The sequence below is a fragment of the Onychostruthus taczanowskii genome, unplaced genomic scaffold (genome assembly GCF_017590055.1).
Source record: "Onychostruthus taczanowskii isolate IOZ18803 unplaced genomic scaffold, ASM1759005v1 scaffold1, whole genome shotgun sequence".
In the NCBI taxonomy this organism is placed as follows: Eukaryota; Metazoa; Chordata; class Aves; order Passeriformes; family Passeridae; genus Onychostruthus; species Onychostruthus taczanowskii.
The window spans coordinates 31,559,476-31,586,239 of NW_024496525.1; the positions used below are offsets into that span (position 1 = coordinate 31,559,476).

The window sequence follows — 26,764 nt, forward strand, 5'->3', positions numbered from 1 at the left end:
CCAAGTGTGCACCTCGGTTGGTTATTTATGTAGAAAGCCCAGGTCATTTATGTATGAAGGCATATACCAGCTCTCTTCACTGGAGTGCTTTTGGTCCCCATCCCTGCTCCCTTCTAAGCAGGCATCTTGGTTGTTGCAATGACACCAGTCAGCTGAAATATTAATTCTCAAAGACATATGTTGACTGTTTTGTAGCAAACTGCCAAGAAAGGGGGTCTGTGCTTGTTTGCTCCTGCAGGAGTTTGCAGCCATAGGTTGGCCTGTGCTCCCCACCCCTCAGCTGCTGCTGCTGTGAATCACAGTGAACTCTGGGGCAGTTTATATAATGGTAGGGCTCACCTGTAGCTCTGCAGAGAGAGATGAGAGCAGAGCACTGCTGTTTGTCTGCAGCTCTGCAATCAAGAAAAGCTGTATTTCTTGTTTGATTTCATAACTCAGAATTCAGCCACCACTCCTAAGGGAGGTGTTGCTCTGAGTTGCTGCTCCCATGTTATAAGTTGAAACCTGTGCTGTGTTAACACCAGGGGGATTTTCTGCTTTCTGATCTATGTAGAGTTATTTTTATTTTTAGTCAGATTGGGTTTTTTTGCACTAACCCAATCACCATATTTTGTGTATGTGCATGAATAAAGCTGCATAAGATAAGGATGTAATTTTTTGGCAGCAATTTGGCAGTAATTTGGCAGTATGATACAACCATCATAAGTCACCCCAGGATAAGAGGCTATAGTGTTTGGTATGGAGGGGGAAAATTGGAAATATCACACTATTGTTCATGTGATGGTTTGGTTTGGAAGAGTAAACAAAAGGCCTTAATATCTTGAATGCAGTCTCCCTGAATAGAGCAATCTATCCCAAGCCATTATGAATACAGTATGTAAATAGCCATTACTTTTTTACTTTATGTACACTGCTTTAGAAACGTTCTTTCTGCTGTGCCACACCACATGGTGTGCCAGTAGCTAGCTTGTGTCTGTTCCTCACTTTTGCATCCACATTTACATGATGCATTGTGCTGTATCAGTTAAACTCTTCATAAGCACAGGCCACCCAAGTCAGAGCAGGTTACTGTTTTCTGTGCTGTGCCAAAACTGAGTATCCCTAATTAATCACTCTTATCCATAAGATAAAAAAGAGTTGTGAACACCAAGAGATGCAGCTTTTTGCACTTCACTTGCTTGTATATGAGTTTCTTACTTAAGAACTGTTAGTTATTCTTGTATTCTTGGGCTGTTAACAAAAAAACAAGATTGCTATGTGTGACATGATACAGCAGGACAGCTGGATTATTCAGTACAGTGAAGATGCTTGACCTTAATAAATACTGTTCCTTTTTGGGGATTTTCCTTTGAGGGGGAGGATGCAAAGGGTGTGTTCTAATTTCTTTTTTCCCCTGCGTGGTATCCTGCCTCACTTACAGCATTTCTGAGTAAATCTGAGATGAAGTCGGTCTTCTATGTGTATTTGTTTGTCTTTGGCTCTTGCATCACATTTACCTTTTGTTCTGCCTTTTAGACTTGTTTGGCAAATGGAAAACTGACATCTGTGGAGTCTGCAGCACCAAACACCTTATGTAGGCTGATGAGGTTCATGACCAAGCGAATGTTAACTCAGGGGCAGGGCAATCTTTATCTTCTTTTTAATATAATTTGGAATTACATCACTATACTATGTCTGCATGCATTAAATTTATCTTGGAGATGTTATTTGGTAGAGCGTACTCCAAGAGTACAGGTATAGGCCTGGTGTAGGTCTGACTTCTGAACCTGTCCTCTGATCTCTTTCCTTGGTCTTCTGTTTTTGGCAGTGTGTTAGTGTTCCATGCCAAGGCAGGTTTCCTCAGTTCATTCTTCAAGTTGGTTGCAGGCATCAGGGATGCTCACAGTTGCCAAACGTAGTAGAATGCATTTGTGAAGTTTTGGCAGGGACTCCTACCTTATGGAGGATAAAAGAAAAGCAAGCTGTGATACAATTTTATTGCCATTCCTTCTTGTAGAGGAGGCTGCTTTTAAACAGTTAACCTATTTTTAGAAGGCTTAGAGGAATGGATTTATTGCTAAACAGAGCTGCTTCTTAAAGCACAGTGCTTATGTTGAATGTGGTTAGCCAGGCCCATGAACCTCATGCAGAGCAAACGCACAGGCTCTGCACTTCCCTGGGTTCCTCCTGCAGGTCTCTAAATGGCTCTGGAAAGCTCTTGGAGGCCTTTGAGAACTACTTGGATAGCTACTTAGTCCAGCCAGGTGGTTTCAGAATCATGCTGGACAGCTTATCAGAAAGAAAGAAGGTGCAGAAATGGTTTATATTTCTATTCTCCCACTTCCAGGGCAGTAGGAATCCATGTCCTGAAGTGTGACTGGATGGATAAAAAAATGCCAAGCCAACTGCTTGTGACCTGGTTAATGGCGTATGGCAGTTTTTAGAAAGAAGAGACTCTAGTTGCTGACAGGGAAGAAAAGTTCATAGAGTCTTATAGGAGAATGCTAGTTTTTGTCCTGACTTAGTGGATTGTGTAGTTTTTAGTATCTCTGGTAGTGTGGCAATAGAGCAGGCTTCAGTGGAGGCTTTTAAATTTATTCTTGATTTTATTTTTTTTTGGAAGTGGCTGTCTGCTGATTGCAAGAAATTGCAACAGTAATTGGTGTGAGTAACTCTGCATGGCTGAGAGCAAGTCGGTATTATGCATGCAGATCTTTTATCTGTCTTGCTGCTTGGGAGTTTCTCCAAAATCTCAAAATCTTAACTCATGAAGGGAAAGCAGGCAGCTTTACAGCATGATCTGTATTCATGGAGGCACAATGCTCTGAGCTGTTGGCTGCTGTTTGTTAAACCTCTTCCACTGCCTTGGAGGAGCCGTCAGTGTTACCAGTGCTGCACTCCTACACTGAAGTAGTAAAATTTTGAAATCAATAATGCATGACTTGGTTTCTAATAATGCAGCACAAGCAAACTATTAGTTAAACAGCTGGCTTCTGGCTCTAAATGTATAATCAGAGTTAATTGAATCCTTGCTATTTTATTTAATCATTAATAACTGCCTAATAAACTCTGGAGGTGATTAGCAGCAACAGTAACTGCATTTGTCATCTCTTACATCTGAGAAGATCAAGGTCTGTTTTCCAAACATGAATCCAGGCTCGTATCAGGCCAGCTACATAACAGTGAAGTTCAGGTCAGTGTATGACAAGTAAATACCTCACCTATGCCAGACCTGCTGCTAATTCTTCTGTCTTAAATGGGCCTTTCATTTCCTCTTTAAAAAGTCTTTCATGAGTCTTTCATGCATTGTCTTTCATGAGTTCTCTGCCCAAGAACAACTTTTAAAAACAGAGTTGTAACAATCCAGTACTACAAGTGTACTTGATGTCATGTCTTAATATTAAATTAAAAAGGCCACTTCTCTTAACAGTTAACTGGGAAACAGTTTGGAGAGCCAATACCAAAAAGAAATTCCGAGTTCACACCAATATGAACAGGAATGTTGGACTTCTGCGGATCTTCCCAGGAATCACCGCTGCTGCTGTAAGTGTCCTCACTTCACTTGGGAAATGGGTGAAGTGATGCTGAAACACTTGTAGGAAAGCTGCATTGTTTGGAGGAGTGGTTGGGGTTTGGAGGGAAGGGAAAGAATCTGTCTTCTTCTGATAATAATTTTTTTGAAATATCAGGGCATTCAAAGACTATTTCCGTATGCCATAAATGATAAAAGCTTTTCAAATATCTTTTGTATAAACTGCCTGGGCTCTGGGACTTAAAATTAATTTCTTATCAGGACTCATAAAATAGGTCAAGTGTGGTTTTCTAGACAGGTGCAAGCTACAGTGACTAGGAAAATATTATCCTGGTGCATATTGAGGCCTATTAATAGACATCTTGTCAAAGAATAGACAGTATGGTGGGTGGAGTGTGATTATTCCTACAATTTTTTTTTCAAGGTTCATTTTGTGTCACACTGATGGTTCACATGACCCTCAGCATTCATACAGAGCTGAAAATGAAAAGTGGGGTTTTGCTGCTGAAAATGAGAAGTGCGATTTTTTTGCCTTTAGAAATTATTTTGCAGACTGTGATTTTAGGTAAATTAGTCTTTAAGTTTTTGTCTAATATTAGTTCCATTAAATTGACAGGTCTTTTGTGGCTCTTGCTTTCTTAAATTGAATCCAGTCATTTAAGCAGCACTCCCCAATTATATCACTATTCTTTTTAAGTGAATATGAACAGATGGAAAGACAGAGGGGTGGTATATTTGCAATAAAACACCAACTGCATAGTTAGCCTCATGGGGGTTTACAGTGTATTGCATTCAGCATATGTGATCAGCAAGGAAATGTTTAGGTTGTTGAAAATACATCTTTCTAGGAAGAGGACTTTGCTAGGCATTCTCTGACAGTATTCTCTTACAGTGAGGCACAATATCCACTTCAGTGTCAACTGTCCCAGAATATATAAGTGTCTCTGTGTTAAATCAACTTGATTTGGGTTTAAAAACTTCATGCTTTTTTATAATGTTCTTTCCTGAAAGGTGCAACACTCTGTCTCTTAGGCAGTCATTGGTTAACTAAACTCTTTGCTAAAGCAAAAAAATCTGGGCAAGGGTGTGGAGTTCTAAACTTAGTTAATAACTCAACATTTATTTCATAAGTGTAACTGTACCTTTTTGTTGCACCAAACAGTGGTGCAATAGTACAGCCTGTTAATGGCACTTGATCAATAGCATCCTTTTTCACATCAGCTAATGACTGTACAAACCAGTTTATTTTAAACTCTAACCCTCCAGAAATTTTAAAGGAAGCCAGAGAAGAAAAGTCTCATTTTTAAAAGCTTATTGTACAGTCTCAGTTATTGCAGTAGGGAAGCACAGAAGGGTGTAAGGCATGAGAGCCTATAAGACTATAGCAGGAATAGGTCACTTTTAAAAATGCTGTGCCATACATGAAAATTTTAAGGATGACCTAACATACCTTTTGTTTCTGTTCCCTGTCTTGTTTTTAACCAGGTAAAAGCATTTCTTCAGCCTCCAATTGAGGGCATAGTACTTGAAACTTACGGAAGTGGCAATGCCCCAGACAAGAGAGAAGATTTGCTGGAAGAACTGAGGAAAGCAGCTGAACGCAAAGTGGTGATTCTGAACTGCACACAGTGCCTACGTGGGTCTGTTAAAACAGTCTATGCAACAGGGCAGGTGAGGGGTGTGCAACCACTTCATTCCCCACTGCTGTGTAAAACAAACATCCCACTGAAACTTGCTTTAAACTTCCAGTAGTCCCAGCATATAAAACCAGGTTTATTAACTGTAAAGTAGCTATAAAATAACTACATCTGAAAAATCTTAAGCTGGAAGCATTTAAACACATATCTACAAACAATATCCTGTTACTCCTGGTCTGAATAGTCAAAACAGGCAGCTCAAATCCCAAATCAGTGATTGCTCACTCCTGTCGTGTGCAGCACTCCAGGATACTTTGCATTAGATCCGTAGTATCTTTCTCAGAGGGATTCCATTGAGCTAAAAGCTAGCTTAGGGGTCAGATGATCAAATAGAGTAGTATTTGATAGGATAACAGTTGCTTAGCTACAATGTAGGAGCATGAAGAAAGCCTGTAGATGCAAGCAATATTCTAAATCCTAGTTCTTTATTTGACTGGAACTACAACTGAATTCAGAGTGAGATTGGAGAACAGTATCTAAGGAATTGTCTGTATTGAAGAATGGAAATCAGTTTAGTTTAACCCACAAGGGTTGGCTTCAAGTAGGTTTTGTGTACATACTGTTAATATTCAGGGAACTTTGTAGTGTGTTTCTACCACAAGTTGTGTACCAAAACATGACATCACTGGGACTAATAAGAGCACAAAGCTGTATAAGAATATGTGCTGCATGTATTAGTGTGAGGGAAGCTGGTTTAACTGGCCTTTAGAAAAGGACCAGATATTAAGTAGCCAAGAAGCACTACCAGAGGGTGACTCATCCCTCTGCCTTGGACACCTGGTTTTGTTGGGAGCAACCACGCGTCTGGCAGAGCCAGCCTCTCCTTTGACTGCATGGCAAACCTAAATACCCTGGTCTGGTGCTGAAACCTGCCTATTTTAGCTTTGGTTTTGACTCAGCTTTTGATAATATTTGCACAAGGACTGTTTTGAGGAGAAATAAATGGATATTTTAAGACTTTCTTTATACCTCCTTAGTATCCAAACTTGGTATTTTGTGATATAGGCAATTATTTGGATGTTGGTAAAACTTTTGCATAACTTTATGGAGATGTTCTGAGAATTAGAGACTTTTGCAAAGATCCCATGCTTTATAGCCAATACTCTAGTAATATGCAGATTATATAGAACAGCTCACTCGAAAGAGAAAAAGCAGTTAAGTCAATAAAAGACAGCAAATTTATATTTGAAAAACAACATGAAAATGAACCCTAGGTTTTATGTGCTCTTCTGCTTGAAATGAACTGCTAAAATTTATGGAAAGAAGAAGAAAACCCCTTTCCTATGCTTTCGTTAAAAGATTCTCCAAGTAGACACCTAAAATGTTTTTTTGCTCTCTGATCCAGACCGTTGATATGCTAAATTAAAAGATTCTGCTTAGGTCTTACTGAACCACTTTAAGGCTGTGCAGAAATGTGTTCCCTTCTGGCTTCTATTTTTTATATGGAGTTTGTACTATGTTGCTTCAGCATCAGTTGGAGGCTGCCCTGTTTTCTTGGCATCTTTTGAGGAGAACGCTGACCAAGACAAGTCCTACAAAATTACTTCACACTTGTTCTTTCACTGCCTTCTCCTTTTCATGAGGAACTGCTCAGTGGAGGAAGCATCATGAGTGAATGCTGTGAAGTTGCTGTAATGTTAATTTTACTTTGATTTTTCTTTAAATGAAATATTTCAAAGGTCTTTGCACATGGCTGGGCCAGTTTTTACTCATTTGAGCTAGTCAGGTAGGTCAGCTGAGTCCCTGGCTTCCCTTGAAGTGTTTGTTTTAATTAACTGAATGTCTGGCCTCTGATCCATCTACACAGTAGAAACTTGTAACTAAGGGGACTTAATCTATAGGAAGGAAGCTGGGAAATCCCTTCCTCCCCCTCTTTCACAAACCCATTGAAAAAGCCCTAACTATTCTTTAGTTAGCTCTGCAGGACAGGAAGTATTTCTCACCTTCTCTGTATATGGTTTCCCATGGGACTTCAAAAAAATGTTACTCTGGGTCTCCCAGAGGTGGTTAATGAGCTAGTTAAGGCTCTGTATCTTGCTGAAAATATTAATTAAGCCACAACAAGTTTTGAAGCTGAAGCTTGTATACAAGGTATTTAAAAGTAAAATTCAGTGCAAAGAACCTCGTTCAAGGTGCTTTACCGTGAGGCATCACATTATGGCAAAGAAGGTGATCTGTGATTTGCCCAGGTACAGGTTAATGACAAGAGATCTGAAATCTCCTTTGCTGTCTTGTACAGTACAAGGCTTGCTGATAATAGCAAAGATCCTTCTTTTTTTTTGCTTTTTTCAGACATTTTATTTTTTTAACTACCAGAAAGATAAGTTAAAAAGGTCATTTTTTCAGTTGTTCTTGTCAGAACTGTGTAAATTACATATTTCAGTTGTATCTTCTAAATCATACACTGCCAGCACAGCCTGCAAGAATCTGAAAGCACTCCTGCTGTGAGCACACTGTAGTGCTGGAATTCATCCAAAGTAATGCCCCATAAAAGAATGGTAAATATGTCTGTGTGAGAACAGCCTACTTGGCAGTGTTCAAAATGCCACTGGGTTAAAACAGAGTAACTGCAGCTTTTCAATAAAGGGAATCTGACAACTCTGCAGATAGCTGATACAGACCTGTAACCTTTCCCTTTTACCACAGTAAGCGACCGTGGCAAGCATTTGGTGGAATTCTTCAGTGCTATTGCAGGAAAAGGAATTTAAAGTACAAGTCATCTTTATTCAGATTGCTCTAGTATTTGCTTGGTATTTGATAACTAAAAGTACAAGAATTACAGTGGCAGTAGGAGGAGCAAGAGAGTGGAGGCTTGGCTGCACACTGCATTCTGTGTAGCTACTCATCTTCCAAACACCTTTATTGTATGTGCAGGTATTTCTGAATGCTATGCTAATTAGAATCATTGTTCCCTTTTATTCAGATTCTCGCTGATGTTGGAGTAATTCCTGGAGGTGATATGACACCAGAGGCAGCCCTAACTAAACTGTCATACACGCTCAGCAAGAGAAACCTTAGCTGGGAGGAGAAGAGGCAGGTAAATATTTCAGTGTGACCTTGAAAGACTTTAAGTATCACATCTACTATGCTAACTTCTGCTTAGCTTCATGCCTTGAGCTTCTCTTGCATTTAAAAGCAGTTGGCTCCAGAACCGTAATGTGAACAGCCCATGTTTTTGGTTTTTTTTTCTTATGGAAAATACTATTAAGCAAACAAATGTATGAAGACAGGGAGAGAAAAGAATTCTCTGCATAAGTCAGGTGAAGACCATGACTGAGCCATAAAAATGCCATCTTTAAATGTTAGTAGTCTGGATACTTATGCACTGAAAACTCTATGTGGAAATCCTTATGGGAGACAGAATCCCAACCGTACTGAAGTCAGCAAAGATCTTGTCACTGATCTTAGTGTGGTGAAGATTTCATCCCAGACTCATTCACACAAAGCTTATTCTGAAAATAAATATTGCCTACAGCCTCTTCCTTTACAGCATTACTCATAACAGTATTAGATTTTATTTCTCTACAACGAGATACACTTTATCATAAAAGTAGAGGATTATTCTAGAACCCGTTGTAACTCTTTTTAAAATCAAGAGTCCCTTTAACAATGTTCTTAGTGTTCATTGGTTGCTTAATTAAGGCTTTTTTCCTGCAGGTTACATAGCTGTTTATCATGTTCCTTTTATACAAGGAGCGTATAGCTATGAATTAGATAAGGGAGCAGCATTCTGCAGGAATGCATGAATTTATGTGCTTAGTGTGTAGTGAAATCTTAATCCTGACACTTTGGGAAATGACATCATGATGAGTCACTCTCCAGACTTAACACTGCAGGCTCATGTGTATCTCATGATGGTGCTTTGTTTTTATAAACACCATAACAAACATGATCATTATTTCGTGTTCCCCATCTTCCAACCAGTAGCAGCTCTTGAGACAAACATATTTGGATACCTGTGATGCTAAGTGTAGTGACTGAAAGTACCACTTACTGTGCTTAGACACAGTTTCAGCCTCTGAGCTTGGAGTTGTTTGCTAAAGTTGAGAAATGGGAGGAGGGGAGGAACTGTGTGTGTCTTTGGTGAGGATACCTAGAACATACCCTGTGCAAGGACATGGCTGGCAGGTGACACAGTGCTGTGAGGAGCAGGGGTATTGGATGTGTTTGTGCATTTGTGATGGAGCTGAGAGGGCCATAACACACAGAGCAACACCATACAATTTCAGAAAGCTTTAAGCAGCCACCCTTCTTTTCTTTAGCCCAGCCTTTTATCCCCCTCATGTTCGTGCATGCACCTGTGTGTCCTCTCTTCCCTTTGTGACTGGTCAGTGCACCTGGGCACTCCATGGCTCATTGCTGTCAATGCTGTTCACCTGCTGCTCACACCTCTAGCCCACTGGGGCTGAGGCTCAGCCCCAATCTCAGTCACCAAAAACTGTGTACCTACACATTTGCACTTCAGAAACTCCAGCTCTTCACTGAGACCCCTCTGGCATACTCACTGACCCTGGAACATACATGCACTAGCTTGGCTTTTTTTTTTAATGCTCACTTTAATCTTCTTGCACAGTGGATTATTTGACCTGGGACAGGAGAAACCTTCCCAGTCTTGCCTAGGTGTGTGAGTTAAAACTTAATTTGAGATCCAGTTTGCTGAGGTGAGATAGCTGACTTACTCAGGTGAGGATTTGATGATAAGGTGGTTTAGGTACCGTGCCACAAGATAATTCTGCATTTTCACGTGCTGCCCTTTGGAGCGTTCTACACAGTTTTTGTATGGTGGTGTGCTGGACCTCCTTTATATGGTATGAAAAACAAAATAAATTTTGCAATTTCTTTGAGTTATGCAGGATTGGTTTCCTCATTTGACTCATTGTACAGACCCACAAACAATTGTGCTGGCACAACTAAGAGAACAGCATGCTGCATTGCCTGGGCAGGAATGAGTTATAGAGACCAGGAGAAGAAGAAAGCCTGGAAATATGTTGTCTGTGGCAATATCTTCAGCTAAACATATCACCAAACAATAGTCTCCCAAGAGACAGAAGCTCTCCTGAAGCTGGCGTGGTTATTTTGGGATTCTTTTTCAACATGAAGAGCAAGGAATGTGCCCCCAGACACATAGAAATGTCTGAAGAGCTGGTAGGACTGAGTAAGGCACACAGGGTTTTGCACTGGGTGCATTTAGCACAGGTGCCAATTGCTAAGGTTACCTGTGTAAAGCAATGATCTCAACCTGTCAAATTCTAAGAGTGCCAAAGCAGTTGGTATCCTCTGAGTTACATGTATATGGGACTCTTCCAGCAGACAGCTATGGTGTTGTCAGCTCTTGGAGGGTTTTTTTTAATCAAGGGCATGCCTAGACATAAGTAAACCTGGGGCATTCCTCCTGCCAACATCACATCTGTTTCTTGCAAACTTTCACAATCCTGCTTTTTAAAATTCTAATTGAAATAACTATGTGCTTTATAGCTGCATCAGCAACCTTTCCTGAAAGAGTGCCAGTGTGTAAAGTTGTCAGAATTGAGGAAACTAGTTGCTTTTTCTTGATGACTGTCTTCTATCTGTGTTCTCCAAGTTTCCCAGAGTTTGTTGTTCGGAGTATTTTAATTTCTTTAGTGCCCTATTCAAGTACTTTCTACGCATGAATTGGCTGACCTTTTTACATTTTGATTTGGGTTTTTTTTCCCAGTTATATTGGAGGCACCCATCCTGCAAACTGTTATATGCCTGTTTGGATACTGAATGACTGCTACTACTGTAGATTTTCTGCATTCAAAGCTGGATCTATGTCCAAATTGTAACAAAATCAGGGCTAATGGAGCTGTTTGAAAATCCATGGAAATACATGACTGTCTACAGGCAGCACTGGGCTTTGTTTTGAGGTCTATGTACACAGTCTGTGTAGGAGTCCTGAGGTTTGTGAATGCTGGCAAGAGGCAGCAGCATTTCAGAATATTCTGGTCATAAGCCTCCCTCTGCTCATTACTCATTATCTTTGTGTTGTTAAGTAGGCTGCAGCTTACCCCACTAGGGAACTTTTGTCCGCATATTCTAAAATTTGGGGTGTTTTGTTATGTGCTTATTTTGGTTTTCTTTGCTTTGGAAGAAAGTTTTGTTTGCCTGTCTCTCTCCCTCCTTTGTCTTTTTAAACGTGCAGTCTGCATGGGACAGTAACTATTTCTTTAATCTTTTGTCTGCATTCAATTAGTTTCCATAATTCCTCCAAACAGTTTTCTAACTTGATTCTAAGGGTTTTTTTTATTATACTACCACCATTTTTTTCTTCTGCTAACAAAGGGTTTGATTACTTGCTTTTCAGATGCTGAGTGAGAATCTAAGAGGAGAAATGACTGTTGTACCCACAGGAGCCAAGATCTCTTTGAGAGATAGCAAGTTTATTCAAGTGATTGCCAAATCTCTAAGTATCAGCAGCAAGGAGGTATATACTTAAATATTTAAAATTAGTATCATGTAAAGCTGTAAAATGAGTTAAATAAGCCTAGATTAAAGATGAACAGCAAAGCTGAAAGAAATTTGGAATATGGAGTTAGGGAGAAAGGACATAATGACAATTCTATAACTAAAATGTTTTTAATTAAAAACATATTAATGTTTTCCCACCCCTCCTTTGTAGCCCCCTCTTGGGATTACTTTCTTGGCTGGCTGGTTGCAATAACAAGCCTCAGACAGATGCTCTAATTCACGGTATCAATGATATGAAGGATTGCTTTATATTTTTGTGGTCAAATGTATTGACAGTTTGGAGCAATCCAAATAATAATGGGTAAAACAGCTTAATTGTACACGCAGTCATAGAAGGCTGATACTAAGGAAGCATTACACAAGTGTAATTTGTGGTGTTTCGTCCCTCCCAATTAGAAAATATAAATATAAATTAGATAATACAGTAGTGGTTATACAAATACTCACTTTTCTCTTGACTTGGGTTCAGGGAAGATGGGATTTTTATTAACGAATGAATATTGAATGTATTCTTTAGTTCTTCTTTAATAAGCATGAGAAATGGGAGAATATTCAGGGGACCTAGGACACTTGTCAGTGTAGGTTTGAAAGTACAGGTTACACAAATATCTGAGGAATAACATTAATAAAATTGATCCAGTCTTGAGGATATGGTCTCTTCCAACACCCACCAGCACTGTTTCTCCTACTGTACCGATGTACAGCTGTGGCAGTACAGAGATGGCAATTAGTTTGTGCACCTTAAATGGTTTATAAAGAAACAGGTACTTGTAGTGTTGCCAGAGAGGAGTGTAAATCTTATGGATGTGAGAGTGACAAAATGTAAAATAAACATGAGACTTCTTTCCTTCCAAGAACTAAATGCTACCATTTCTAAATATACAAATTACTAATTTGGAAACTTTACATGAAAGCTAGGGCAGTGTTTTTAAGACTTGGGTGTCAATCAAATTAGAGGTGAGGCTGATATTAAATGTTTAATTTTATTTGTTTCTCAGGAGTTAGAAGCTGTACGAGATGCATTAATTCCACCTTTGGCTTGTGCTGCAGCTAAACTGGGTGACATAGATGCACTAAGAGCCATAGCAGAAATGGTAATGTAGAATGAACAGTGTGTACAAACCATTTATTTAAAAGTAGAACTGTAATTGATGATAGGAAGCCATACTCATGGAAAGTGACAACCTAAGTTTTAGAGTCAATGTGCTATGACAGTTACAAATGGTTTCTAGACTTCTTGGTCTTTTCCTTTCAGAACTGGTATGTTCTTGTCCCTCTCTGTTTTTCAGCTGTTTACATTTTCTTTTGAACTGTGAAAATACAGGTAGATTAAAATGCAAGTTCTTATCTGCTAACTTTGGAACATTTTAAAATGATTTGTGCTGCTTTCTTTTCGCTTAACTTTCTTTATGCATATTCATAGTATCCACCTTTTGGATGTAAATCCAAAAGGAATAAAAACAAGAACTTCAAAATTATATTTAAGCAAAACACAGTACAGTGCTAATTCAGGATTTCTGTCTCTCTCCAGAGCTCTGATTTGTGTTATACCCAAAGAAGAAACAGGCATTTCCCTGTCATCTCTTTTCTTTTTTTCCCCTCTTTGCCTTGGTTTACCCTACTATTGAGATTTTGGTAATGGGCCTCAAGAAACAATAAATATATCTTGAAAGTAGGAATTAACTAAGACCGGAACAATTAGCAGTCTATGGGCACAAAGCTGCTGTATGGTGTGCTGTAATATGGAATATATTTCAGTGGGAAACATGCAGGAGGTGGAATAAATATCTTTATTGGCACTAAAACAATGCTGCAAGATAAACTTTATACTTGACAGGCTTAACAATTTGGTGGCAGAACTAAAATGTGATGCATACATCCTACTGTGTGACGTTTGCTACAGCTTGATGTGCAGCCATTATCTTTTTGGCATGTGAAGGATATGTCCTGTTGTAGGGTGGAAACCTGAGCTGTGGAGACTACGACGGCCGAACTCCACTGCACATCGCAGCCTCTGAAGGGCACCTGCCCTTAGTCGAGTATTTGTTGACGTCTGGCGCGACTGTTTATGCCAGAGACAGATATGGATCTACCCCACTGATGAACGCCATCAAGTTCAGGTAACAATTCATGTGCTGCTCTATATAAGGTTTATAAACCTTTTGTCATTTTGGATTTCAACTCCATCTATCCTGTGTTCTGGTCTGGTCTCAGCAGTCGTGTAAATGACAGCAGTTAAAATAACACATACCAGCTTATTTCAAAGGATGTCACTTGCCTAAATGAAAAGATTTTTTAAAATAATGTGGAATGAAAGCAAACAACTTGGTATGCATGCAGAATTTTAGCATAAGATAATTATTGCTGTCCTCCTGCCAAGATTTTGTCCGTAATTTCAGGGCTCCACTCTTTATTCTGAAGCTTCCTTATAAAACAGAGCCAAACTGATCACTCCTTTTGATTGTCAGAAGTGAGAGTGCAGGACCATGGGCTGTCTGCTCTCTTTCTGCCCTTCCCTTTCTCATCAAGACCAGACTGTTTCAGTTGGCACAAAATATACCGGTAGGTTGAGATGTTTTAATCTTCTCCTTCCACCAGTGCTTTCCTGAGTCTCTTGCTGGATGACTGGTTTTTTGATTTTTCCCTTCCACCCACTCATAATTATATGGGATGGTTGCATGGCTCTGCCTGCTTTGTGGATTTCCTCTTCCTGCTGTTATGAATGTCAGCAGTTCTTGAATGGTAGTCATGGACTTGCTCTTTACTGGTCTCTTCCATGTTGTATAGTCCTAAGGAATGGCCATATCACAGAATATGAAAGTTATCAGTAATCAGAATTTAATTTTCTAAGATTTAGTTTGTATAGCCTGGGGATTCATAGAGCCATTGGTCTTCCAGCATGTTAGAAGCTGCACACCATAATCTCTCCTTGTCTTTGATCCACTTTCAGCTCCTTATCTCATATTCAGTCTGTATCATGGCAGGAGAAAAGCCAATTTTTTTCTGTAAAAGAGCTCAGATGGATTGAATTTTCATGGTCTTTCTGGGTGAATGTCCCCAGATATTCCTACAGCTTTCTAATGTTGACAGGTTCACCTGGTCTGTCAAGCTGCAGTTAGCTCCCTGGGAGGTCTGACAGTCCTGGATTACCATGGGCTGCAGGAATAACTCGAAGGCTTCTTCTGTTTCCAAGACCAGCTGTAGAAAGCTCACCGGGCTCTCTGACTGTGAGAGCTGGCGTGCGGCGTGGCCGCGCTGTGCTATTGCCATTCCTCCTGCATGGTCCCAAACAGCTTTGTGGCTGCTGCTTTACCTCATGAATATATAAGCTCTGCAGTCTTAAAGCAAAAACAAGCCCAACAGCAAATCAAACAAATAACCTTGGAGTTGAATAGAGGTGGCTCTGGTCCAATGTGAGAAAATGCTAAAGCACTAGATACTATTAGATGTTCCTGCAAATCAGGCACCTACTTTTTTTACCGCACCCATCTACCGCCTGAGGAATTTCACATGAGCTTGTTGTTTGGATTCCTTAGAATTGCCACTCCTATATTAGACTCCTACTATGACTCTTAAGCTCTTTAAAACTGCACACCCATTTTGATGCAGGGAATTGTAAAAGGAAACTGCACCCTAACCATTTTCAGTTTCTCTTTTTGTTTCTCCTGTTGGAATGAGAGGAAGAGTTGACTTAGAACTAATCTCATAAATGTGTATTTATGATCTGCTGTGTACTCACACTGCATTTCACACTGGTAAGCATATAAAGGAGAATGCTAAAGAGCAGACAGCTGTATATGTGTGTAATTAGATACCCACTAAAAAGATTTCTGCTACAGAAGTATTTAAATTCTATTTATTAAACACTTGCAAGCTGAAAGTGAAGAGATTATACTGATAGAAAGTGGCAGAGAGGGAAGGGGTGGGGGGGAAACTGATGATAATGAGTAGTCAATGCTTTAAACTGTTTAATATTGTAACTTTCTCAATTTTACTGAACATTGCATCAGCTTAATCCCATTTTCTGAGAATTAATATTTGTTTAATTGGCATTTAACTGCAATACAGTATCCACTCATCTTAAAAATAGCTTTCTTCCAGTCTTTTATGTAACATTTCTCAGTGGCTTGCCTTTTAACCAGCATGCAAACCTGTATAATGATGACTGATTTCTCTCTTCCATTAATTAATTTGTAAAGATGACCAGGAGTTATGTCTCTTCTTAAAAGCTTCTTAACATAGCACTGTCAGCTGATAGACCAGTGACTTGATTTACGTCAATGACAGTCTCTTAAATGTTTTGACTTTAAATGACTCTTTCTTTGTTTCTTTTTAAATAAGAAATAAACTACTGCATTTCCGCTTTTCCATTTGTAACTCTGCAATTTGCCTGTAGTCTCTCTCACTTAATGCATAAAGCTAAACAGACCACTGTTAATCTAGGCCAGTTGCTATCAAAATAAGTAGCATTCCTTTAATTTCTTACAGCACCCTCAAGGGATAATTAATTTTCAAAACAATAGAATAATATTTTTTTAATAACAGAAACTCTCTCAGCAGGAAAATGTCTTGAATAAAAATTGTGTATATTTTAAGTAGTAAAAGTGCTTCCATTTACTTGTAGAGCAGTGGTAAAAGGTTGAAAATGGGCAGTTGCTCATACAGTGCTGTGAGAACATCAGATTAGAGGTAGTAAAATTACCTCCCACGTAAATATGAATTTAAATACTTGATATTTTGAAAGGTTACATTTACATTACTTCAGGAAATCTAAGGCAGAGAGAAAATCTACCTACCATTGACTTAAAGAAGCACATTGAAGCCTGTCCTTACAGTATTTGAGCACAAAATTCCCACTGATACCATGCAGAAAAACAAATAAGTGAAACTAAGCTGATCCTGCCATAACCATTCCGGTTGCTAGGGGAGCAAGCACGAAAAAGAATGAAGCCAGTCAAGTTTGGATATACATTGCACCTGCATTTCTTTAACGAGAGTTGGTGGAAGGTGTGCAGCCTAAGGCCCCAGTCCTGCAAACTCTTACATGTGTGTTAATTTCACATGTATGATTCATCCCTTTTGAAGTTGATTCACTTTTAATAAGTGTCTGCCAGGTGAGGGCCTGGGATGACAGGTACTGTACAGAACCTGGATTCCTGTGAATCCAGAGCCCTCATGAACTGGTAAGAGTATGGATGTCTTTACCTAGAACTCAAACTTTGCTCATAGTGCTGAATGTTGAAGACTGCACCAAATCAGATATTCTGCTATTAATATATTAAAATATTAGTATACACTGGAGTTTTAATGGCCAGTGTTATCAACAATGGAACCTAGCAGGTAGGAAACACTAGAAACATCTTTTGTCTATTTGGTTTTTTCCTTCAGAGAGGGATGAATAACTGATACTACTAAAAAGCTATCTCAAGTAACATAAGCAGAATGACGTTGTTTCTACAGCCTGTGTCTGACCAAGAGCCATGGTTCAGTGACAGAGCACAGTAAGAAAAGGGAGGGTCAGGAACAGCTCACAGGTGACAATGCTAAGCATTTGTCTTTTGCTAAGCATTTGTTTTTTGCTAAGCATTATCAGGTGGGGCTAAAATGAGCATGGAGCTGTGCAAGCCACGGCTGACATGGGGATGTTGCCATCCTTCTGCGTCTTGAGCTTTGACTGTCCAGCAGTTCTTCTGTTCTTGGTTTTGTGCTGTCACCTTAGAAAAGGAATTGCATTTGAACAGTTCCCAAGAAGTTCATGGCTCATGACATCACCTGAACTTCAGATCAGCTCAGCTGTGACCCTTGTGAGGCTTTTGTAAAGCCACAGGAGAGCAGCACTTAAAGAAACAATTTCTAAAGACAAATACCTCTCCTGTGCCTAAGACGTAACAGTATCAGCAAATTCACAGCCAGGCTCTTGAGATATGAGTAATGCCCTAGTGGTAGGTACAAGACAGCAGGAGTGGTGCTCTGGAGAGGGCTGAAGTTTGTTCAGAATGTCGATAGCGCTCGGTGCAAGCAGGAACACGCTGCAGCGCGCCTTGCCTCCAGCCCAGTTTTCATGTTGAGTGGTGGGAATGTCAGCGGTGGTCTCTTTGCTTTCTTGGACTTCACAGCCACACTACTAAATCTGACACTTCTGAGCTTTGCATTACTATTTGTCCCTAGTCTTCCCTTCCCTTGCCCTGTCTTTAACTAGCAGTAGTGCGCAGCACTTTTTCCCATTTTTCCAAGAAATGTGACTTTGAATGACTCATCAGGACGTTGTACTTCTGTTTAGAAATGCTTTATTGTAAGCATTTATTGTAAACACTATCAGTTACAATCTTACAAACTTAATTTATTTCAAACGACTTTTATTTTTTCCTTGTTTAAATTTGCTGTATTAAATGAGTGGGGTACAGATACAAATCTGTCTGTACCAGATATTTACAGAGTCCCACTCAGAGCAGTAATGGCTGTGTGGTGTGAGTGGGGTGTGAAGGGCTGTCTGGAGAAATTCTTCCTACCAGTAAGGAGTAAATGGTTACAACAGGAAGAGAAAATCTGTCTTTTTGCTGGTATCTAGAGATACAGACCTCATAGGTGGAGCACATTGAGGGAAGATACCACACATAACATGCTTTGCAGCCTTTAATCTTTTAGTGCTGTCCCGTAGCAAAGCTTCTGTTTTAAAAAATGCTAATTTCGTGCTGAGGTTTCCTGTATAAGGTGGGAAATGAAGAACACTCCAGGGCAGTCCTTGGAGAGTAAACAGACACTCCCATGTTCTGTTCAGTACCCAATGAGAACCTGAGGGAACAGACATGTTCTACTTTAATCAATTTCAGGTCAAATTTCATTTCAGCTAATTGCTGTTTGGATTAAGACTAAAAACTAAAAAACTCAGACATGTAGAATTCATGCCTTACCATGGATTGAAAAGTAGGAGTGCATGCCATTATTTGCTGGCTCAAGGAGATGCTTGTGGATGACGAGCCATGCTGTAAGGGACCCACCTGAGAAAATATTTTAGATAACTGAAAAAACTTGAGGCATGTGCTGTCCCAGCAATGCTTTGCTATGAAGCAAAGGAAGATTTTTTTTTTTGGCTGTCAACTGGAACAAAATACAATTAAAAAAAAAAAAATCTGTCTCCTAGGGTCAATAACCTGTGTTTGGAAAAGCAAGATGATTCCTATAGCACATGTACAGTTCTTTGGTTAGTTCAGAAACGAACGATCTTTTATGGAACATAAAAGCTTACATAGGCTTCATATGGATAACTGTAAAGCAACTTCTGACTGAAGATGGAATTTCCTAAAAACAGGCAGAGGAATTAGATAAATAGTTTAGTCCAATTCAAAAAGGGAAAGGCCCATTGCTACCACCAAGTGATTTAGCAGAAAGTGTATGTGAGCTTATTTATTTTTTTTTAATTACTACAGATGATCTTTTAGGTAATTGGTTGGAAAAACTCATGTATTTCCTATTAAATGACAAGCCTACCTCTTTTTTTGGAAGTGTTATATTATAGCAATTTACTTAAAATAGGAACTATGAAACTAATTCTAACTAATTCTAATTCTATGGAACTAATCCTGATTTACTGGGTCATTGTGCTCTTTCTGGGGAAATAAACCTGTGTTTTGATTTGTAAACCAGATCAGTTGTTTAACAGAGGATCATGCTGTCATCTCCTTTTCAAACCTTCCCCTAGGTTAGTTATGAAAAATGTATTTTGCAGATTTTTTACTTGTCATGTTACTTTCTACCCACAATAGTACCTTTAGAGAGCAGCCTTTCCAGACTTTCTTAAGCATCTGACTAAGATGTAGGTGTTGATTGGTAGTGCCATTTGTCCCTTTATCTCAAAGGAAAGGACAAGGAAGGCTTCCTAAAGTCTCCTGGTAGAAATCAATAATAAATGTATTGGGGGGAGGAAGTTAGGAAAAGATGTGTTTGTTACACAGGTTCATAAGAATACTTGCCATCATTTTGAAGCCCTAAAAATCTGCTTAGCTTCTCCATTAACATAAAGATTCATTGCTTATCTGCAAGACACAATGTTTTATTTAAGACTGATATGTATGGGCATTGTATTCTTTAAAATACAGGAATGGTGCTATGTAATAAATATTCTCCCTATTTGCATGTATTTCAGTTACTAACATTTCTATTGTTAAATTAAACTACCACTAAGGTTAAGACACTAAGAATTCTTGGAAGAGAAGGGTATGCATCCCTTTCCTTTTTAGAGCTGAACTTAACACTTGAGCTTAGTGTGTGAATGAGTTTTTGAGAGGGAGGGAAGCTCTGTCTACTGCATCTGTCACCTTGGAAAAGATTCATTGATTCTGTGATTGTGGAAAAGAGAATGTGAGAACTTTCCCTGACTGTTTGTGTATATGACAATGTTGGATTCAAGGGAAAAAAGTCACTTTCAAGGTCAAGTCACTTGTTTAAGTCACTTGTTTTTTTTTCTATTCCTCTCATAAAGGCACATACCAGTCATTAACTTGTTACGAGAAACAGGAGCACACCTTTCAAGCCATGACTTGGAGGATGTTGGAACAATACTCTGCAGGTAAATGTGATCTATGAGATGGCCCAAAATTGGTGTGGAGTTGGGATGGTTTTTCAGAGGAGACTCAAAAATGGAGCACTTTCAAGAAACAGTTTGTGTCCCTGGCACATGAGGGAGTTCTGAGGGAGTTCTTTCTGTGACAAGGCAACAAGTGAAGTGATGAAATTAAGAATCAACTCTGTTTCAAAGCACCAATAACTCAAGAGAGTTCCAGGAGAGAGAGGATTCTGGGGATAAGTGAGCTGGAAGCAAATAAATACCCCATTTCCCTCCAAAGTCTCTTATTGAGGAATGGTGAAAAGAAGCTATTAAAGGTGTGATTTTTGTAACATCTCTCTTTAAAAATAAAGCTGCACAAATAATCATTTTTATTGTCTTAAAGTCCACTTTTCACTTACTTTAGAATGGCTTCTATTCTAACTAGTACGTAGTATTGTTCTTAAAAATAACTAAATCAAATAGACAAATAGGTTTAACCCCAAAACTTGTGAACTGCTGCTCACCATCACTATAGTTAATTTTAAGAGGATAAAATTCTCTTAGAGCTGGCTTTCCATACAGTTACTTTCAATATATAACAATGTGGATATGTGTTACAAAAAGAAATAGATGTTAGATTTCATTTTTTCCAGCACTGGTCCTGAATTACAAATTACTCTGAAAATTGTTAGAAGATTCCATGTATTTCCAAAAATTACTTGTTGTTTCTACTTCATTTTCTCTTCTTTCTTCTTTTGAAAAATAAATGAAAAACTCCTGAGCACTGGCCTTGATATCAGGACTTGGCAGGAAATCATGAGACTTGCAATGAACCAGCCAGTGCTGTATAATGTCCACCAAACAAGGTCAAGGTGAAACTTACGTGTGTTCTGTGTGGAGACTGGACTCTGTCCTTTGAGTAATTCTGCAATTACTGTCTGGAGTCTTTCCATTGTCATAACATGCTCAGAGGAGACTGGGTAATAAGACTTTTACCATGGAGTCGAAATATGCACTTCACATGGCACTGCAAGTGATAGGACAGAATTAAACCCTTGGTTTGTGCAGTTTGCCTCTGCCAAAAAAGGTTTAGGGAATGACATTCCTCTGCAAATAAATTGGCCTCTTTCTAGTGGCACGTGCAGAACCAGTTTGGCTAGCTGACCTGGCAGTAACATGTTCAAAACAACAACTGAAAAAAAAAAAAATCAAGAAGAGGAAAAGGGTTTTTCACAGTAAATAACAAAATGGTGTTCTCATGCAGTTTGTTACAGCTTTTTAGGGATCATTGTGCACCTGGATCTGTATGGCCTGTACCAGGAGCAGAGCCAGGCAGTGGTCAGGCTCCAGGACAGTGCTGAAGTGGCTGCTCATACTCTGCTCCTGCAGAGCTGAAGCTCTTCATCTGCTCTGCTGTTTTAGAGAGTCTGGCATACTCATTTCTAACAAAGTGGACTTTTTCCAGTGTTACTCAGCTTCATATAAGTTACTAAATCTGAGGTGCTGGTGTTTGTCTCTGATATTTCCACAGTGTCCTCAGATGATCTTGTTGATACATTCATTTTTCCAGCATGCTCTGGCTCACTTCTCTGTCCTCTCTTGTTTTAAGTCCCCTCTTTGCAGGCACTGGCACCTTCATGGCACAGCTTGAACATGGCCACATGGGCGAACTGCTTATAGAACCAGCTGTTTATATGATCTTCCCTCTGTCTAATTTGAACTATTTTCCTACGTTTCTTTTATCTTGTAATGTGCCTTAAGCACAATTTCTACCAGTCTGAATTTGTCACCAGGGCAATGTGTCAAGTTCTTGGGGTTTAGAAGGATAAAGCTGCTTGCTTTCTGATAAGCTCTGTGTTTCTGCACTTAGATAACTTAACTTTTTCCCCCGTGCAGTTCTCTCTGAATTAAACGTTAAGCATGTTTTCCCTCTGCTACCTACCAATCCTCAGACTGTTATGAAAGACCATGAATAGTCTCCTCAGCCTCCTTCTGTTTAGACTCATGATTTTAGAATAGAATAGTTCACTTGGAAGATTATGGAGATAAAATAAAAATAAATGTGTTCCTTTAGCATTGGTGATGTTTGAGAGGGAAAGGAGTACCAGCCAGAAGAACTGAGGGTTGGACAGTATCAATGGGAACTCTTGTGTAGGAAGTGGAGATGCACATAGTTATTAAATCTTTCATGGTTTCATTTGCTGGTGTCTTTTTTAAAGTGAGAGGTGTTAGTCTGGTTTTAGAATCACTTTGTTGATGTTTGGTATCTGGTTCATGGCTTTGTTTGGAAATTAGATCTCAGTAATCTGTTAAAAATGTCAGAATATCTTCTCATATTGCAGTAGTATTGTCATTTGTCAGAAAAACCAAACCATGATGAGATAAATAAATTGGGATACTCTTATTCTGAAAGCTTCTGGGCTTCTGGACTTGGCAAACAGTTGATGTGTGTTTGTTTTTTAAAGGGAAAAAAGCTCGTGTAGAATTGAGGTACTTCAAGTATTTCAACTTCACCAAATCAAACGGGCATAAAGCCAAACCAGCTTTCTCATATTCTTAGATTTCATAAAATTATATGTTATAGTATGATATATACAAGGAGGCAGCCTTTCAAAATCACCACCTTTCAGAATAAGATGCCTCTTCAATTTAACATAAAGAGGGGGTAAGGCTGGGGAAGGAAGGGTAAATATGCCTCTGCAGGAATAAGAACCAAGCTTCTACTGCTTGCTTTAAAGTCTTTTAAAGTCTGTCTGAGCTGAGAGAGATGTGGAGACACAAGCTAAGAACAGCACTCCCAAGTCTGTTCAGGACATAACAATCCATGCCTTGTGCTGGACTTCTAATTTTTTTCCTTTGGATCTTCATCTTAAAAAAAATAAGAAAATTTTTTTTCTCTTCTGTCAGGGTATTGACAGAAAAGGTCAGGGTATTGACTCTGAAAAAAAGAGTCTGTCCTGATTACTTTATGTAGACATGGAAAAAGGAGAATTGCTGATAAAGCACAGCTTCGTGTCCCAGGGAAGGATGAAATCCTACTACATGAAGAGGCAGCAAGGAACCCCAAGATGTCATTTCACTGTACTTTTTACTTCCCAAATCTACAACTGCATTGGCCCTTGTCCTTATAAACCCTCTGAGACCTGACAAGCTTTGCTCCTGGTCCCCTGGCAGTAACAGAGCACCCCTTAAATTGCAGCTTGATGTTGGTGTGAATGTAGGCACAGACAGCACTGTCACTACTCTTGGTATCTTAGCTCTGTCATCATCATGGCTACATTAGCCCCACTGAAACTGTGAACTGGATTCATAATAATTTTTCTGAATGCAAGAGTACTGATAGGCAGGATGCCTGGGATTATCAGCTGTCAAAGGTATTAGATTTTAGTAAACTGTGGTAGATAGTTCTTTATCAACAAAGCAGGTTTTAACATCATGGGAAGTGTATATTGAAGATATCTTTGTTCCATTGCATTATATAACAGTGATGGACTTGCTGCTGGGAGGTTGCACTTGTAGTTGGAATTGCTGGCATAAATATCTTTGAGACAAATACAGAGTGAGGGTTCCTATAGTGTAAATTAAGAAGTCCTCTGTATATATTTTAGTATATGAAGTACACTTACTGTGTATAAAGGAAATCCAGATGTGTATGGCTTGACTATGGAAATCTGGATTTGGAGAAAATGTTTTGTGGTGCTCATGATGATCATCCATCAACTAAAGAGTAGGTATCTTCAGTTTAGACTGCTATCTAAATTTTCTCACAAGCTACATCACCTTTTGTTCTCAGGTCACAGTCACCACAGAATAAGGTTCTCACTTGATCAGTAAATGGCTGCTTCAAAAATGAAGATACTTCTGTGTATTTGGATTGCTCTAATGTCATGAAGGGAGACCACAGTTTTGCCCTCTGCAGCGAGGGTTAAATTGCTCGTTCTGAATTGGTGCTGTTAATAGGCAGTTGATTTTTGAGTTAGTGCAGCTGTCCTTGTTTGTTGCTTACAGAGATGTAGCTCAGGTTCCCTGGGTGTGTGGGTTGGTAATATTTCTGAAAGTCTTTGACCAAAGTGGCTTCCACTTCACACATGGCTGAACGATGTGATTCTGTTTGGCAAATACAATGTGCTCTCCTGTCCAGTGTTGGTGATGCTCATAACTCTCTAGGTAGGCTTTTTGTTTCTTCCTTTAACCTGTGACCTTACAGTGTTAACTGCAAGAGACTGGTCTTTGTAAATAAGATAATTCATGTGTTCCAGAAGTGGCTGCTAAGCAATTTCTTTGCTTTACTAATGCTTACACTTTTTCTTTACTAGTGTTCACCTCTTTCCTGCAGCTTCCTTACCAACCTCCCACTGAGCTTCCGCTTGGACCTCCTTTGCTTTCCTCTATTTCCTTATTGCTTCTGAGGGCCTTTTCTTTTGTGATGGCAGTTTTCATTAATGATTTATTGATCCTTTCCTTCATGATGCCAGACTGAAACACTGTTAAACCTCTTAGTACCCCACTACCACGTCCCTGTCCCCCAAAGGCCTCAGCTGTGGGTCACCTGGGGCTTGCATGGAGGAGCACAGCAACTATTTGCTTTCCCTTCTCATGCCCAGCCTCTGGGACTGCTGCAATTAGAGGTGTCCACTCCCCTGAAAACATATTTTCAGGTACTTAAGTGATTTAATCAACAGCAGAAGTGATTTCAACCTAGCAGAGAAGTGAATGTTGCAGCCCTGCTTTCATGGTTTCTTCCATGACTGCCCCTTGCATCTTGAGCCTCAGTGGAGACACTGTTCACCAGGTCTGCCTGGCCTGGCCATCACCCCAGGAGTTCATCACCATCTCCATCCCTGCTGCCGGAACAGTGCTTGTCACCCAATCAGCAAGCTCTGCTTAAGGCAGAAAACTCTGAACTTAATAATGTTGGGGAGGTTTCCCCTCTCTTAATGAGATTCAACCTTGATGATTATCAGCAGGGTTCTGCTGAAACAATCTGCAAGCTCAGGTCTGAAGCCTCAGAGATGCTGGTATCCTGAAAAGACTGAAGGTCATACTCCCAACTTTCCCTTCAGTTCAGCCTGTCTTCAGGCTTGGTACAGACCGGCATGGTTTTGCATATGCTCTTAGCCCTTTTACCTAAATGAGAGTTAAAAATCAACTCTAGTTATTGTGGATGCGACTACCAGCAGGTGTGCAAAGAAATAACCTGGTGTGCATTCCTCTGAGAACTTTAACTAACTTATTTGTATAGGATTCATTCTGATCCTTTCTATTGCTTGTTATATGTGGCAGGCAGAAGTCATCTTTGAAAAGATTTTTTTTTTTCTGTTTGCTGCCCATTTAAATCCTATAAATTGTTTTGTGAAACTCAAATACAGCTGTGTTACTGTCCAAATAATATCACATAAATGAACTTAATGTCTAACTACTAATAGCAAGCACAGTTATGCAAACTCGTGAAAGGGGTTTCTTAGGGGTTTTAAATAAGTCCTGTGAATTGCTGGCACATCTGCTTGTGCTCTCACTCAGCTGCATCTTGATTTAGCCATTGCCCTCTCCCCAACTCATTTCATGAGATAAATATTGTGTTGTGAAATATGAAACTGCATGACTTTTTTTTCCCCTTTGGTCATAGTCACACCCACTATGTGAAACTAGCCTGTTGTAAGTACTTATAGCACAGCCCTAATAATTTAAGGAACTGATTCATCAAGCTGTGTTGCTTGCTCAGCTATTCAAAGCTGTTGTAATAGTGTTCCTTACCTCTCTGCCCTGGCAACCATGTTGAGCCTGGTTCAGCCTTTACCTGCTGCACTCATTGACAGGACCCAGGAGCTCACTGAAATTAACTGAAAGATTTAGAACCAATTTTAATTATTCTTTTTCCAGCCTTACAGCTAAAGGCGATATGGATGGGCTGTATGCCTGGTACCTGGCTGGTGCAAACCTGGAGCAAACTGGTTATGATGGCAGGAATCCCCTACAAGTAGTAAGTGTCCATACAGCTGTGCTGCTTTGGTGTGCTAGCTGAGTAATAACACGTGCTCTTAGATAATATTTATTTGGGAAAAATATACGTTGGACTATAAACTGGATTAGGATTGAGTTACAAACTCAGTTGTGGTGCTATTGTGAAGTAGTAAATAGTTGGAGCAAGAATTTTCTCATCTATGTTGGAGGAATTAAAAATTAAATTGGATTTTAATGATTTTGTGGTAACATAGTCTTAATTCCCACAAGTGAGTATTTGCATGTCCTGGTGCACAGGATGACAGGATTTATTCATGTTTCTACTTACAGGCAGAGGCTACAGGACAGAAGGAGGTTCTTGACTTCCTTAGACAAAAGCATTAAGAAAGGTAAGATTTTGTTCTCAAGTGCTGGAGTACTGAAATGTATCATGAGCACATACATGAAGAGGATCTTGTATTTAAGCCCTGGGACACCTGGGTTTATCTGCTGTCCCTGTCTTGGTTCCTGATTTGACTCTGAGTACTTAAATCCTTCTTTGTAGAGTGGGGCTAATGTTTA

At 39.5% G+C, this 26,764-nt stretch overlaps 1 protein-coding gene across 2 annotated transcripts in view; it reads left to right on the top strand.

The window, feature by feature from the left end:
• The window catches only part of ASPG (asparaginase), a 44,673-nt gene that overhangs the window by 16,077 nt on the left and 1,832 nt on the right, over positions 1 to 26,764 (top strand). Inside the window, exons 7-15 of one of the 2 annotated variants that reach the window (XM_041402542.1) lie at positions 3,410 to 3,522; positions 4,997 to 5,182; positions 8,132 to 8,245; positions 11,534 to 11,653; positions 12,696 to 12,791; positions 13,654 to 13,817; positions 20,177 to 20,263; positions 26,123 to 26,222; positions 26,534 to 26,592. In XM_041402542.1, the coding sequence (XP_041258476.1) occupies positions 3,410 to 3,522; positions 4,997 to 5,182; positions 8,132 to 8,245; positions 11,534 to 11,653; positions 12,696 to 12,791; positions 13,654 to 13,817; positions 20,177 to 20,263; positions 26,123 to 26,222; positions 26,534 to 26,587 (1,034 nt within the window). In that variant the 3' untranslated portion in view covers positions 26,588 to 26,592. Of the gene's footprint in view, positions 1 to 3,409; positions 3,523 to 4,996; positions 5,183 to 8,131; positions 8,246 to 11,533; positions 11,654 to 12,695; positions 12,792 to 13,653; positions 13,818 to 14,096; positions 14,213 to 20,176; positions 20,264 to 26,122; positions 26,223 to 26,533; positions 26,593 to 26,764 lie in introns of those variants that run through there. The other variant, XM_041402552.1, reaches the window with a different exon arrangement.